We start from the raw sequence: 14,293 nt of genomic DNA on the forward strand, positions 1-14,293 counted from the left end.
GGGCCATCGGCCCTGTGACCTGCAGCTGATGACAGGGAGCTCCATGGAGCTGTTTGTGTGTTTATGTGTGTTAGCCGTGCATCTAGTCATTGGCGCTGGGACAAGGGGGTTGTTACCAGTCCCCGTGGTAACCAGGTGTGATCCTTACCTCGATGTCGCCACGTTTGGGGAATGCTGACATCCATATTTGGGGTGTGAGAAAAACATGCATTCCCAGATGGGTGCAAAAAACATGTTTTTTTTAATTGCACAGCTTTTCAGCTTTACATTCTGGTATAATGCACACTTAAAAAAAGTCTTGTATTTAGATTTCTTTTAAGCTTTTCCATAAAAAATAGTTTTTACTCTATATTATACTTTTTTACAATTTACTTCCCCTTAATGTGTTAATGTGGGCACCATTTTACACCAAAGTAAAATCATTGCATGTGGGTTTAGTTGTTTTTTATTTACAATAACAATATTACACAAAAAATAATACACATAATACAATATAAAACATTACATTTTCATTAGAAATAGTACAAAAATATATTCAAAAGTGAGACAGAAAACTGAAATGTGAAGTTTGGAAATATCTGCTGAGATGTGATATGGATACAGAGTAAAAAATATGGATGCTACAGTTTATGCTGTGTTGGTCCCGTGTGGCCAGTCCCCCGTGTCGAACATGTGTGACATCAAATAGTCCTCGTACTGTCCGTCTATCAGCTTGGCTGCATTGTTGCGAGCGAACCAGCAGTCCACGTTCTGAGTGCCGCTGAAGATCCTCCGGTTTTTCTTCACCACCGGCACAGAGCGCTCCTTCACCTTCAGGACGGGCGACGGTTCACTGTCTGCCTCCGCAGGAAGCTCTGCCAGGCCCACCTCCTCATACAGGAACTGACCTGAAAGAAGAAATGAATCAAAGGTTCAAGTCTCAGAGTTTGACTGATGTGAGTCTTTGAAGGTCAGCCAGTTACCTCTGGATTTGGTGTCAATTTGCTTGTAGGAAAATACAGTTCTGCAATTTGACATTCAATTCAGCATTTTTAACTGAAATCCATCACTGGCAATAAAGGTGGATTCAAGAAAAACACCATGGTTTCAGTGGATGAATCGTCATCTGTCACATGTACGCTTAGGTGGTCTACCTCCCATGTCTTGGCTTTACCTACTAAATAAATATTTCTTTCAGCAAAAACTAATACAAGTCCACCCCAATTGAACACTACTCAACAGAACTCATAACCTTTTTCGTAATCATATTTATATTACTGGATCCTGTGGCACTTTACTGACGCTATAATATTGTCTGATATACCCTACAAGTTTGCTTTTATGAGCTGAAATTAGGGCTCTACGCTTTGTTTTTATTGTTAAATGAAAATAAATGATGGATCATATCTGTCCTACCAAACGCTCAGTCAAAACAATAATTAAAGCTCATTGTCTCCTACCCAGCAGGCCGTGGCACTGATGCGACAGCCCCTTGCTGTTTCCGATGTAAAACCCTAGATGGTCCCTCTGGTATGAGGCTGGATTCTTGTACTGATGCAGCAGAATCACGAACATGACGTTTCCTCCGACCGTCACCGTCACGTTAGACTTTCCCACGATGGACACTGACAGAACGCCGCTGTCCACCGACACTGTGGAGTGGCAGGGCAGTACCATCCGGTCCCGCCCGTCCAGGATGACCTTCTTAGGGGTCACCTCGATGTAGGCGCGTTTCGGAAGATCCACCACAATGGTGATGGTGCTGAAATACGTGCGCTGCTTCTTGTGGCTGCCGGGTGGAGCTGGGGCACCGATTAGCTTACCGTTCACTGTCACACCTGTAGACAAATACCAGAAAAGAACATCTAACCAGTGGGGGAATGTAACAAAATACATTTACTTAAGTACTGCAGGTACTCTACCAAAGTATTTTCATTTTTGTGTTTAATATTTAGTTCCTCAGTACCGCTTCCACATTGGCAGTCCGCACCCAATGCAAATATAATTATATTTTTAATGTGAAACAATGGTTTAATCTGTGGATGTCTTACCAGAGTTCTTGTGGTCGGACACCAGGCGCAGGATGTGTCCCGGCTCTCCGTTGATGTTGAAGCAAACCGTCAGTTTACTCATCGGGAACTCCACCACAAAATGGGGGTCACCGTCAGCTGAGGACGTTTAAAGGTTAAGAGAGAGAAAGAAATATTAAAGTGCATTCTAAAACCGCAAAAAGGAAGATGGATGTTGCAAGTTGTTCCACTTACCATAAAGTATATCATTTATACAATGTTTGACACCTTTAGGCTTTCATTTGTATTTTTTTTTTTTTACTTTTATTTTTTTATTATATTTTTTATTATATCATAACTTAGTACTTTTTTAACATATGTAACATTAAGCTGTCTGTGGCTCTTTCCTGCTGTAACGATGCCCCTCTATGGGACTAATAAAGGCATTCTGATTCTGACCAATAAGACTCATCACTTTAATCTTTTGACAATTCTGTAAAACCTCTACCTAATATAAGAAAGTAAATGTCTCACAAGCAGCTCTTTAATTTGGTAATGTTTCTAAGCAGTTCATATTGGTTTTCATAGGATAGTTTATATATCTTTGCTGGATTCTCCTTAGGCTTGTGAGAACCAGTGAAGATGAATTGAGAACCACAGTAATGAGGGGGTCATTAGCCCTCACTTACTGCCTCTGATGGGGTCCCTCTCTTTGCTGTAACACATGCACAAACAGCATCCACTTCTCATGTCTTAAGTCCGTCCCATTCGACCGCAGTGTGTGCGTTGCTGGACACGCACTTGCATGTTTAAAGTGCCAGGTAGTGCTGGTGTTGGTATTTCAATTAGACCCTGTGTGTTCCTCTTCAGGTCATGTTCAGAGGCATCTTTTAAATTTAGACTGTCTGACTAACATCCAAATTACAGGCCGCCCACACACAGAGTTTAGAGAGAGAGTCTACTGTACATTCCCCCTCTTCTCTCTTTCAAGTCTCCTTTTGGAGTCTTTTAACCACGGCATATGTGCTTATGGTATATAGGGTTCAGAGGCCATCAGATGTAAAACTGTTTACATGAGAGAGGGAATGATGAGTCACCTGATGTTTTGGAGACGGTGATGGATTTCTTGTCTGGTCTTCTCTCAACTTTACCTGCAAGGAAAAATTACCATTGCAATGATTGAGATGGCAGCCATTGTTTGAGGCTTCCTCTCAACATCTTCCATATTTGTTTGTTAGTTGTTTTCATTTTTTCTGAAATGTGGCTCTCAAAAGTTTGTAATGTTTACCTTTGCAGAGGACAAAGATGTAGTTAGCTTGGATTGCAAACAATTAAAATGGCTCCCAAATGTGACCAAGCTGAATTACGTTTAAAAAAATCATGGAAACGTATTGGTTCTCACTTACAGAACAACCTACTCCCACCCCTAAACACTCACTAAGCTAACCCTTTTAGCCCCAGTTTGGTTAAACTAGGCTACCATGAGCAGCTAACCTTGCTAGCAGATTATGGCTATACATGTTGTATTATAATACTTGTTTTTCAGCCATTTAACTCAGTCACAGTTTTAACTCATTAGTACTGCTCTTGCTGTTCTCTGCAAATGACCAACTTATCAGATCCACCGTGAGGATTTCATTCCCAAAACCATTTCAGTTTGAATCCCCCTTTAGACAGTTTTTGGATACCTCTTACTACCAGAACTTGAAGAACGACCTTACCTATCTTGTTGCCTAGAGATAGATTCTGACTGCTTGACTTTTTGTTGTCTCTCTGTGGCTCTTCATCCTCTGCGTCACTTGGCAGCTCATTGACAGTTGAGACAGCGTCACCAGATGATGGGGGTCTGGTTGGCGTCGGTGCCATGGTGCCATCAGCGAGGACCTCAGGCTTCTCCACCACCATATTGGTGAGGGGGGTGAGGAAGTTGTAGGTCAGAGAAAGATTGGTTGCCTGCTTGATGTGGTCTTCTCTTTCTTTGCTAGTTTGGCTGCGTAGACGTGACCGTAGCCCATCCTTGACGCTCAGGAAACCCCAGACGCGCTCCACAAAGTCCTCCGCTATCGAACCCAAAGCAATTCCTAATCCATGTGTGACCCCTGACGCTGGTGTTTTAGGGCCAGACGCCATTGCTACTCTGGCTGCATTCACATGTTTCTCAGTCTCGATCTGCCGGTTCCGCAGAGGTATGTCGGTTTCCAGGATGATGTTCTTGTCATTGTTGCTCGCTGTAACCTGGACGTGGAGCGATTCCACGCTGTCGTTGGTAAGCTTGCCGGCGATGACAATCTCAGAGCCGTTGAAGTAGTTGGTGAACAGATGCTGAGTGACGTACTGGACCGAGTCCTCTGTGTAGTTGATCCTGATGTCGGACAGTAGAGGAGTTCCTATCTCATCGTAGAACCTGTAGAGGAACGAGGAGAGGTTGAATAATGTTTTTAAGATCTGTTATTGCATAATTAAGTAGCCTAGTGTATGTGTGAGTTCGTTTAGCACAAAAGTTGTCTTTTCCTTTCCTTGATCTGATGACTCTTTTCATCAATGTCAAGGAAAAGTGGTAAAAAAGACATAAGAGGTCATTCCTTTGTTGTAGCCTGAAATTCTTTTAAGCTGGCTCTCATTCTTTGTCAGTACCTCCCAAAGTCACTCGTATGCTCCTTTGCCCCTTCACCTGAGGGCTATGCTAATGTTACTGTATAACTCTCAAGCACCAATTCAGCCAAATTAATGCTAATTTAAAGGTTGTAAAAGTTTTCCACATAGGCTTAGATCGTTAATTTCCTTAATAGTTGATTTCATGCATTATAGTTATTTTCTCCTTTCTATTATTCTGTAGAAACATAACAATAGATACTTTTCTGCGGGGCTGTTCTGACATACATTTCGCTCAGAAATGTTGTCAGCCTTATTTCTTGTACTTATTTGTTCACATATGCACACAGTATCCGAAACCTGACATCCACCTGGTCTATTCTGTTTCTGTTGTTTTAGTCACGTTAAGTGCTTTGCTCAAGGGCACATCAGCGGTAGTTTTTGCAGCAAAAATAGAAGCCTATTATACCACGTTTCATCAAATGTCTAGTATTCAAACGAACCATCTTCCGGCCATAAACCTGCTCGTCTAACCTCTCAAGGCTGCTTCCACCCCACTTCAGAGTTTGTGCACACATTCATTAGAGAGTGTGTATAAAGCAAAGGTTGTGGATGTGTGTATGTGTGTGCAATTCCCCTGTCCTATCCTTGTAGTCACACCGCAGTAAACCTCCTCACCTTTTAAACAGCATGTTTGTTCAAGCAGGACGAGGGCTATTATCTGAGGAGTCTATCTGTTAACCCCACATACACACTCAGATGCAGGTTTGACAACACACACACATTCCTGCTCTGCTGAACAAACACTTTGTGTGTCCGAGTGCGGAAGAGGGTTGTGTGTAAAGGATAGGGAAGAAAATTGAGAGAGAAAAAGACTGACTGTTGTAGTCTGTGGCTTTCCTATTTTGAAGTTGATTAAAGAGGACTGTTGTCAGCACCGTCACATTTGCGGTCCTCGTTCACTCATAACTTGATGAAAGATGGAGGGACGTGTCAGAGGGGAGGGATTAAGGGGAGCTAATAAGACGCAGATTCTACACATTTAAGGGTCAATTTGACAATAATGAAGTATTTAAGGTTAAAGTCATTGATATCATCTTATGTCTTTTCAATGTTTGTTAAAAACACCTAATATCTAGTAGGTGATTCATACCAAAGTCCTGTTTGATCATCAGCAAGTTTTGGCAATTTCAATGCAAACGCGTTACAGTAAGCAGCGAAGGTGGATACAAAAAAGAAAGCCCCTCAAGGGATCAAACCAAGACAACTTTCAGAACATGTCTTTACTATCTTGAGTTTATGTCAACTCTCGGGTGGGATGATCAGGAATTGCCAAATTGGTCGCCATTTTTACAAATCCATATTGGCATATGGGAAATTATGAATTCCTATCCTATACAAATAATTATGTTTGGAAATATCACATGGCCTTTAATGGAAGAAATATTGCTTCAATAGACTGGACTGATATAAAGAGGACCCTCTTACCCTTTGAGCATAGCGCTGGCGTCTGCGTCCTCAGGGATGCGTCTCATCATCCCACAGTTTTCCAGAGCCATGCGGTCCAGCAGGCGATAATCCACGTCATTCCCCATCCCGATGGTGAAGATGCAGAACTTCTCCTGCACAGCTGAGCGAGTGTTTCCCAATATCGCTGTGGGCTTGATCTCTCCTACCGTTGGCCGTCCATCCGTCATGAATATGATGAGGGAGACGCTGTTCGGGCCGGCGTCAGGGCTTGAGAGGTACTCACGAAGCAGATCGGAACCAGTTTGGATGCCACCATCGATATTTGTGCCTGCAGTGAGTGAGGAGATGTAAGGGCAAATCCTATTTAAGGATTGGAAGTACAGTCAATAAGTTGAACTTGAAGATTTAATGGCCAGCCCTGGAGGTCACACACCCCTTAAACAAGTGGTTTTCCACTTTAAACCCACAGTGTCATTCAATGCAGATAATCCTTTTCTGTCTAGATATTTAAATGTAATCTGTTTACTTTGCTCTCAAAAGTATAGGGACTGTGGAGAAGAAGGAAAAACCATAAAGAAAATAATGACCTCCAGTGGGCAACATCATGTAAATAAACTTCTTGGCATCTCTGATGTTCAGCGGCGTCACCGGTACGAGGCGATTCGGCTGCCACACTTTGATCTTGTTGGAGAAGCTGATGAAGTTAAAGTGATCGCCAGGTCGCAGATCCTTCAGAATGGTGAACAGAGCATCTTTAGTCTGAAAAAGAAAGATAAATAATTGAACCTTGTGTCAATCCAACCCACAGAAGAAGACTAGGGTTCTCCTTAAACTGTATGTTGAATGACATTTGAGTTTAAGTCTAAGATTGTAATTCTTTGCCCCTTGTCTTTGGTCATGCAACTGTTTCATCTGTTCATTGCAGTTGTATTTGCCATTGTCTGGCCATTTAGACAGTAATCCTTGCATTCATGCAGACACAATTGATCGGAAACATCACAATGTTCTCCACCCGCACCGTAGGTTTTTGATTGTTTGCTGATGATTCAGCGTTATACCTTTTTAAATCATCATGAACTGCCCCAACGAGGGGTTTGTTTTCTGTTCTGTATACAGTATGAACAGTGTAGTATCGGTCCAAGAAAGAACCCAATCCATTTTTCGAGTCGATCCATATCTTGTGGTACACCGTTACTTTTCACTTTGGGAAACTACCTATGTGGATATCCTGGTTCCCTGAGTGCCCTTCTAATACTATACTGTTTCCATTTATAGCTTAAACCATAAATGTTGACCCTTGAAACTTAAGATATCATGCTTCAAATGTGTCTTTGTAAATAAAAAAAGACATGAAAAGTATACAGACTTCTTCCTACTTTTTTGTTATGGAGCTTTAGAATGTCAGCATATTTGCTGCATTGAGCGTGGGTGATATATAATTTGGCACTGGGGGGTTTACAATGTCTATAAGGGCTGTATACAGCAGGGGTCAGAACCACAGATTGACCCACACTGAAACCCTCTATTGTGGAGCCACGTCAAACACACTTGTTGTTCTGTTCCTGTGGCTCGCTGGGGGTAGGCGAAGGGTGGGGGATTGGATCAAGGGGTCGAGGGTGCTGTTGTCTAAAAAGTTCCATTACCCCATAGACACTGACCTTCCTCCCTCACAACACGGCCTTGTGCTGTATGTTTCCACTTTTTTCTTTCTCACTGAAAATCTGTTTTTTCTCTGCTCTGTTTCTGCGCTCATGGCAGCTGCAGAGATCAGCTGTTAGTCTCGCCGAGGGGATTATCGTGCTATTGCAGATGGAGGAAAAAGGTCTGATATTGATATTCCAGTGTGGGAGGGTGGAGGTGGGGTGTAGGGTTTCTGATCTGATACAGCCATTGAAATTCTGCTTAAAGACAGAGTCACGGAATAACTTTATCACTCTGGAAAAGTAAGCTGAAACTTTTTTCTGCAATAGGGTTAGAAAAACTTTAATGTGAAAATACCCCAAATGTTTCAGCCTTCAGTGTGGATGCAACAGATTCCCAAAATTCAATTGCTTCTATAAATTAACTTTAAAATAGAAATATAGGCGATAAAACGTTGTATCTGCTTTGTATGACGGCCTTAAAGGTAAGAAAAAAGCATTTGTTAAAAACCTAAAACCTTTAAAAATCTATGATATATCAAACATAATGGGAGTTTTTAGTAAAATCCCAAAGCGTTCTCCTGGTTAAGAGTGGAAACCCTACACAGATCACTTAAGACAAACAACACTTGTTAACACATTCCAGCAGCTTTAGCTTCCAAACAGATGTCTAGATAACCTTTCTAAGTGTGCTGCTTTACCTGTCTGATCTTCGTCCCCACCATGGAGGCACTGGTGTCGATCACAAACACCACATTCTTGGGCACTGCCGGCAGGTCTTTGGGGGCGAAGTAGTGGACAAAGTGGCCGTTTAAAACCTAGGAAAGAAAGAGGTTTACAGACATGCAACAGGCAGTGAGTTGCATCAGTTGGGTGGGATTTAGAAAAGAAGTGCAGACACAGCGAAGTGTTTGGCAGCGGAGTGACGGCGGTGGCAAGAAACCAGAGAACTGAATCACTAACGGGTGGGTGGAGGAGTGTGTGTAAAGTTGGATGGGAATTTAGTGTGCAAAATATGAAAGCTAATGCTTTTTCAATCTGCTTCTCATCATCAAAATGTTCGCTTCTCTTTGTGTCTATAATGCAGAGTCTACAAAGGGATCGTAGTGTACCTGAATGTCTCCTATCCCCATCTCTCTCTGCACATCGTAGCGGATCACAAAGTCTCCCAGCAAGCCGTTGGTGGTGATCTTGGCCTGTTGGACGATGTTCGGGCCGAAGGTGATCTTGCAGATGTTTTTCTCCTGTTTGATCACAGAGGTGACGGGAGGGTCCTTCTTCACTGAGGCACAAAGACAGGAAGTTTTAGAAAAAGAATCAAAGCAAAGATTGAAAAAGTAAAACTATATTAAATATATGATCAAATAAAATATGATGTGTGTAACCTTGTGTTTTTGAAGATCCGGAGTTGGTGCTCCTGCCGTTGCGCAGCGGCAGCACCTGGAGGTGGGTGATGGGGGGAGTGGTCCACGATGGTGACGTCCAGGCTGAGGCGGCTGACCAGCTGGAGCGGTCGCAGGCTCGTCACGTGTTCGTAGCGTCCGAGCCGCCGCTGCAGCAGCTCCTCGTACGTCAGCAGGAACACGGCCCGGTTCCGACCCGGGATGCTGGCCGACATCCTGAACACCTCCAACTCCTGCTCTGGGCTGTAGGGTGGAGAGGGGAGGAGACAGAGTAATGGTCAGGTACCCTTTAAACTGTGCATTACTATCTTATTAATACTATATTGTAATATACAAGTTTTATTTTGTGGTACAATGTACATATTTTTACTTTATTCAATTTTTTTTATATATCTTTCTTTTATTCTACGATGCCTTTTTTTCGTTTTATGTCAATATTTTATACTATTTTTTATTTACTTTAGTTTTAACTCTTAAAGCCACTGTCAACAAGCCACATCTCCCCTAGGATAAATAAAGTATTCTGATTCTGATTTTCAATTTCTGCAAGTTTTTAAATTTTTACATAATTGTTTACAAGTTTGTATTTGAATATGCTGATCAGCCATTGATTTGCATTCATTTTTAGTTTGGTATGAATATCAAACTGTGTTTAAATATGTTTTACTGTCTATCCTTTTTTAAGCTAACACTGCATAGGGTCACAGTTGGAAAAACTTTCATTCTACACAAAGTGACTTAGTAATATTTTAAAAGTAAACATTGAGGAGTGGTCTTTGGGTTGTTTGGTCAAGAATCATTGGGGTTTACTGCTGGGGTATTAGTATATTTTATTACTCTTTAATTTCACTCCTTTTTTTATCCTGTCTATATTAGCCACCGTTTCTATTATGAGTGTGCCACGATGCTGCTCTCTCCAAACATCAGTGTCCACAGCTGTAATATGGAGGTTAAATAAAGTAAAGCCACAGCTGGAAATGAAAAAACGAGTAACCATTAGACTAGAGGAGGAGGAGCACCCAGGTGATATCGTACATTTGATACTGCCTTTGTGTAATCTCACAATCCTCTCCTTCCTCCCTCTGCCCTTTCTTTACAACGGAGTCACTGAATCACCAAATCTCATTCAATAAAATGTCCCTTTTTCATATGACAGCTGGAAACGTGATGTCATTTCTTCCATATGTCACTTTTTGGTTCACAGATTTATATGACAATCCTGGCCTCTGGAGAAATGATCTTAACACACACACACACACACACACACACACACTCTCTCTCTCTCTCTCTCTCTCTCACACACACACACACACACACACACACACACACACACACACACACACACACACACACACACACACACACACACACACACACACACACACACACACACACACACACACACACACACACACACACATTAGTGGTGGAAAAATATGTCAGATCCTTTACTAAAGAAAAAATACTAAGATATGATTAGGAAAAGTATTTAAAGGTAATATCATTTTTCTGTCTTCTCACTCATTGTTTTAGGTTAGTTTACTTTAATCTATATCAACAATCATGTTTCAAAAGTTCTTCACAAGTTGTGTGTATACAAATATGAATTTATAAAGTAACTAAAGCTAGTAAAGTAAATTTCCTTCTGAATTGTAATGGAGACAAAAATACTCAAGTAAAATTTAAGTATGTCAAATTTGTAATTAAGCACAGTTCCTAGGTAAAAGTACTTAGTTACTTGACCACCACTGACACACACACACACACTCACAGGTCACACTCTTATTGGCTGCCGAGTTGTGGTTAAAGTGTGTTTAGTTGGGATATTATTAATATTTGTTTGCCAAATAGGAACATTAGAGGGAGCGAGAGCGAGAGCCTGCTGTGTTATTAGGAGGAGACGTCAGACCATAGGAGGGGCCACACACACACACACACACACACACACACACACACACACCACACACACACACACACACACACACACACACACACACACACACACATACACACACACACACACACTCTCTCTCTCAGGTTACTCTTACCTTGCTTCACCTGACTCTTTGTTCCGGGCTTTTCCGTTCTCCTGCTTGACCTTCTTCTGCTTGGGCCTGACCTCGCTCTGGTAGACGCGCCCTCCGATGATCCTGGTTCAGGGGGTCAAAGGTCGAGGATTAGGATTGCTGCGGACCACCTATTGTCCCATTTAGACTTGGCGTTCTCACACAATAGACAGAATTTGTGCATGTGAATGAACTGTGGTCACTGAGTGTGTTAACGACGGTTAACCCTTTTCTTGTCTCCTTGCTAACGTCTCCATAGAAACCAAAACATCGTAAATCCTTCCAGCCTCACCCGATGATGCTATTATTTGGTGTTATAGCTCTAAATTGTAAAATGGTGTGCTACATTTTCTGCTGATAAGATTTTAAATTGCTTTCAAGAAGGTTTTGGGAATTTATATTTGGATATCTGCTCCTTTTTTTAAGATGGTTGTTTATATTAGGAAAAGCTTTGAGTTCAACTTGCCAAATCTAGCTGACTGTCTTAGTTAAACTTCATTTATACTCTTTTATCTTCTGTTTTTGTTTACTAAAGTGTATTACATGCCTTTTGTATTTGCTTATAATACACATTGAGGTGAGATTCCTTGTATTAGCAACTTTTTAAGTCTCATCAACTTGCCTTTTCTCTTTGTTTTTGCAATTAGAGAAAATGGTTCTCAACCTGGGGGTCAGGCCCTTTTTATAGACCCTAAGATAAAACGTAGGTGTGAAACAATAATAATAGGGCCAGAAAGGAAAATGTACATATCTTTTGACACTTTATTCTGAAGTACGGGTTGCTTTTAGCTCCTTATGAATTAAAAAATGCAGTTAAAATTGACCATGCTCTCAGTTGGTTCAGTATATTTCATAATCACTAATACAAATGTTTTAATATCCATTGTTTTATGTGTTGATGGGGTTTATTTGATTTTTAAATAAGGCAGATTTTCCTTAGTTACAATGTGTCCAGGTTACAGTGAAATCCAACTTTGTGTCTTAATATTGCATTGATCATGTTAGAATGATGTTGTGTTCTGTGAGGTATTGTTGGTGCTCATACTACAGGACTCTTACATGGTGAAGTTGGAGACGTATGCTCCGGCGGGGATCTGGAAGCTGAAAACCCCCTCTGCGGCGGCGGAGTGTCGGTTGAGCATGGCGCAGTACACGGCGGTGAAGGCGTAGCGGGAGATGATGGTGGTCTTGATGGAGAGCTCTTGGATGTGAGGCTTAGTCTCCTGCAGAGGTAAAACGCTCACATCAGAAGCAAATACGCTAATTTGGCACACTTTACGCATCTTTTCTGTGCGTATTTTTGATTAGCTAAGATGTCTCACCCTAAGACACCCTGAATTCCTCCATAGTAACAATAACCAAATACAGGGAGAGGAATGTGTTCCCATGAGCTAAGTGCATTACAGATACTTTGGCACAGCTGCGCGCTTGGCGGTCCTCCTGCGCGTCACGCCCTATGCGCACAACTTTAGGGGATAACTTCCAAAAAACAAAAAAATGTTCATGCATTCTATGTCAGTATTAAAGATATCAAGTTATATTTAGTCATGTTTTTTGGGAGTTCAAACTCCTTTACTTCTATAGTATTGATCATCCAGCACAAGACTCCAGGACATTTTATTTTTGCTTAAAATGTTGAATGCCTTTTCTTTGCAACTACGGTATTGTTTACCTTTGGGCTCTATCCCAAACTCAAATCTTTAGTGTCTAAATAAAATAAAACTCAATAAAGAAAGAAAAATATTGAAATATCTTCGTATACATTTGATCTTACCTTGGTTAAGATAGTTTTCACCTGCCGTGGGACCCTGCGTGGCGCCTGTGTGTACAAGAAAAATGTCAGATAAGGAAATCCAAACAGCAGAATATAACACCTTCGTCCTTTTTAAAAGTCTTACAATGTCTAAATCAAAGTCTGCGAGGTCGACATCATCTTCAAACAGGGATTCCTCCTGTTGCCCCAGAACTGTCGGACTGGAGCAAATGATCAGAAAAGTGAGCAGCAGCATCATCATCGTGCAGTCCTTCTCCAGTTAAACTCAGTTAGATGAATGGGACATTATTTCCAGCGCTGCGTCTCCGAGTCTCCGTCTGTCCTGAGAAGAGTGACCGGACAGAGAGCCCGGGGCCGATCAGAAAAACACTCCCCCCCCCCCCCCCCCCGTGGTGTTTTAACTCTAAAGTGTCTAACTTGGTGCTTCATTTTCTCGATTCTCTTTTTGTTGTATCTCTGATTTCTTTTTTAAGGATAAACTTTATAGCAGGACTCAAGTCTGACTAAAGCTTGGATATTACTTGTAAAAACATAAGCAAAGTAAAAACGTACTGGCTGTCTTGGCTGTCCTGATAAGAATTAGTTTTTTTGTATTACATATTACATGACTTTGTTATATTTATTATACATTTGAGATTAGATACTTTCTATAGGAGTGTTGGATTTTATGCAACTATGAGTAACACGACAAAAGAAGTCCCTGAACACCTTCAGTCTTTTTTGCAAGGTGGAGAGCAAGGGCGTAGGTTTCGTTTCAACATTATAGAGGCACAAATATTAGGCAGCAGGTGTAACATATTTTAGCTTTAAAAGATAAATGTCCTGGATTCAGTTAAGTTTTTATGCACCAACTTCTGGTAAAAATGTGTTTTATTTATTTGGGTAAAAAGATTAAATGCAGGCACCAGGTCTTTTAAAAATAATTACATGGTACCTAAAATTATTACCTTATGGATTTATTTAAATACAATTTCCACCTAAAAAGGTTGAGGTTAAGCTAAGAAATTCTGTATCCGGTATTTTCTAGCATGTCCCTCACCTGTATGTATGTTATCATACCATTTATTCAGTTCTGACCGGTTCTGACTCATAGGGAGAGAGATATGACATCATTTTAACCTACCTTTAATCACCACTAGGTGGAAGCCACGAACCCGCACTTCAGTCAGTCTGTCATACAAATGTATTTATTTATATATCAATCAATTATTAAAACTAGAAATGATGTAGCCAATTATTGGAGAATATATTATTTTAGAGGGATATGTTTGTTTATGTAATTTAATATAAAACAAAGAGGCACAACACCCAGTCAGTGTTATTGTCTTTCATTTTCAGTTTTTTGTAGTTAAAAGAATAA

The 14,293-nt window shown here is 41.0% G+C and overlaps 1 protein-coding gene and 1 long non-coding RNA gene across 2 annotated transcripts; one reads left to right on the forward strand and one right to left on the reverse strand.

Moving 5' to 3' along the window:
• Positions 1-438: 438 nt before the first annotated feature.
• itih5 (inter-alpha-trypsin inhibitor heavy chain 5) lies at positions 439-13,260 on the reverse strand. Its single transcript, XM_034226124.1, is given in 15 exon segments — positions 439-887; positions 1,440-1,817; positions 2,031-2,147; positions 3,086-3,139; positions 3,710-4,392; positions 6,069-6,378; positions 6,638-6,809; positions 8,392-8,508; positions 8,803-8,972; positions 9,076-9,148; positions 9,150-9,336; positions 11,142-11,243; positions 12,219-12,382; positions 12,934-12,978; positions 13,058-13,260. Coding segments are annotated over 15 exon segments (2,949 nt in total). The 5' UTR covers positions 13,175-13,260; the 3' UTR covers positions 439-627.
• On the forward strand, positions 7,954-9,629 carry LOC117552549. Its single transcript, XR_004569982.1, has 2 exons — positions 7,954-8,911; positions 9,091-9,629. It is a non-coding gene; the product is annotated as an uncharacterized LOC117552549 (long non-coding RNA).
• Positions 13,261-14,293: the final 1,033 nt, after the last annotated feature.

Source organism: Gymnodraco acuticeps, unplaced genomic scaffold (genome assembly GCF_902827175.1).
Source record: "Gymnodraco acuticeps unplaced genomic scaffold, fGymAcu1.1, whole genome shotgun sequence".
In the NCBI taxonomy this organism is placed as follows: Eukaryota; Metazoa; Chordata; class Actinopteri; order Perciformes; family Bathydraconidae; genus Gymnodraco; species Gymnodraco acuticeps.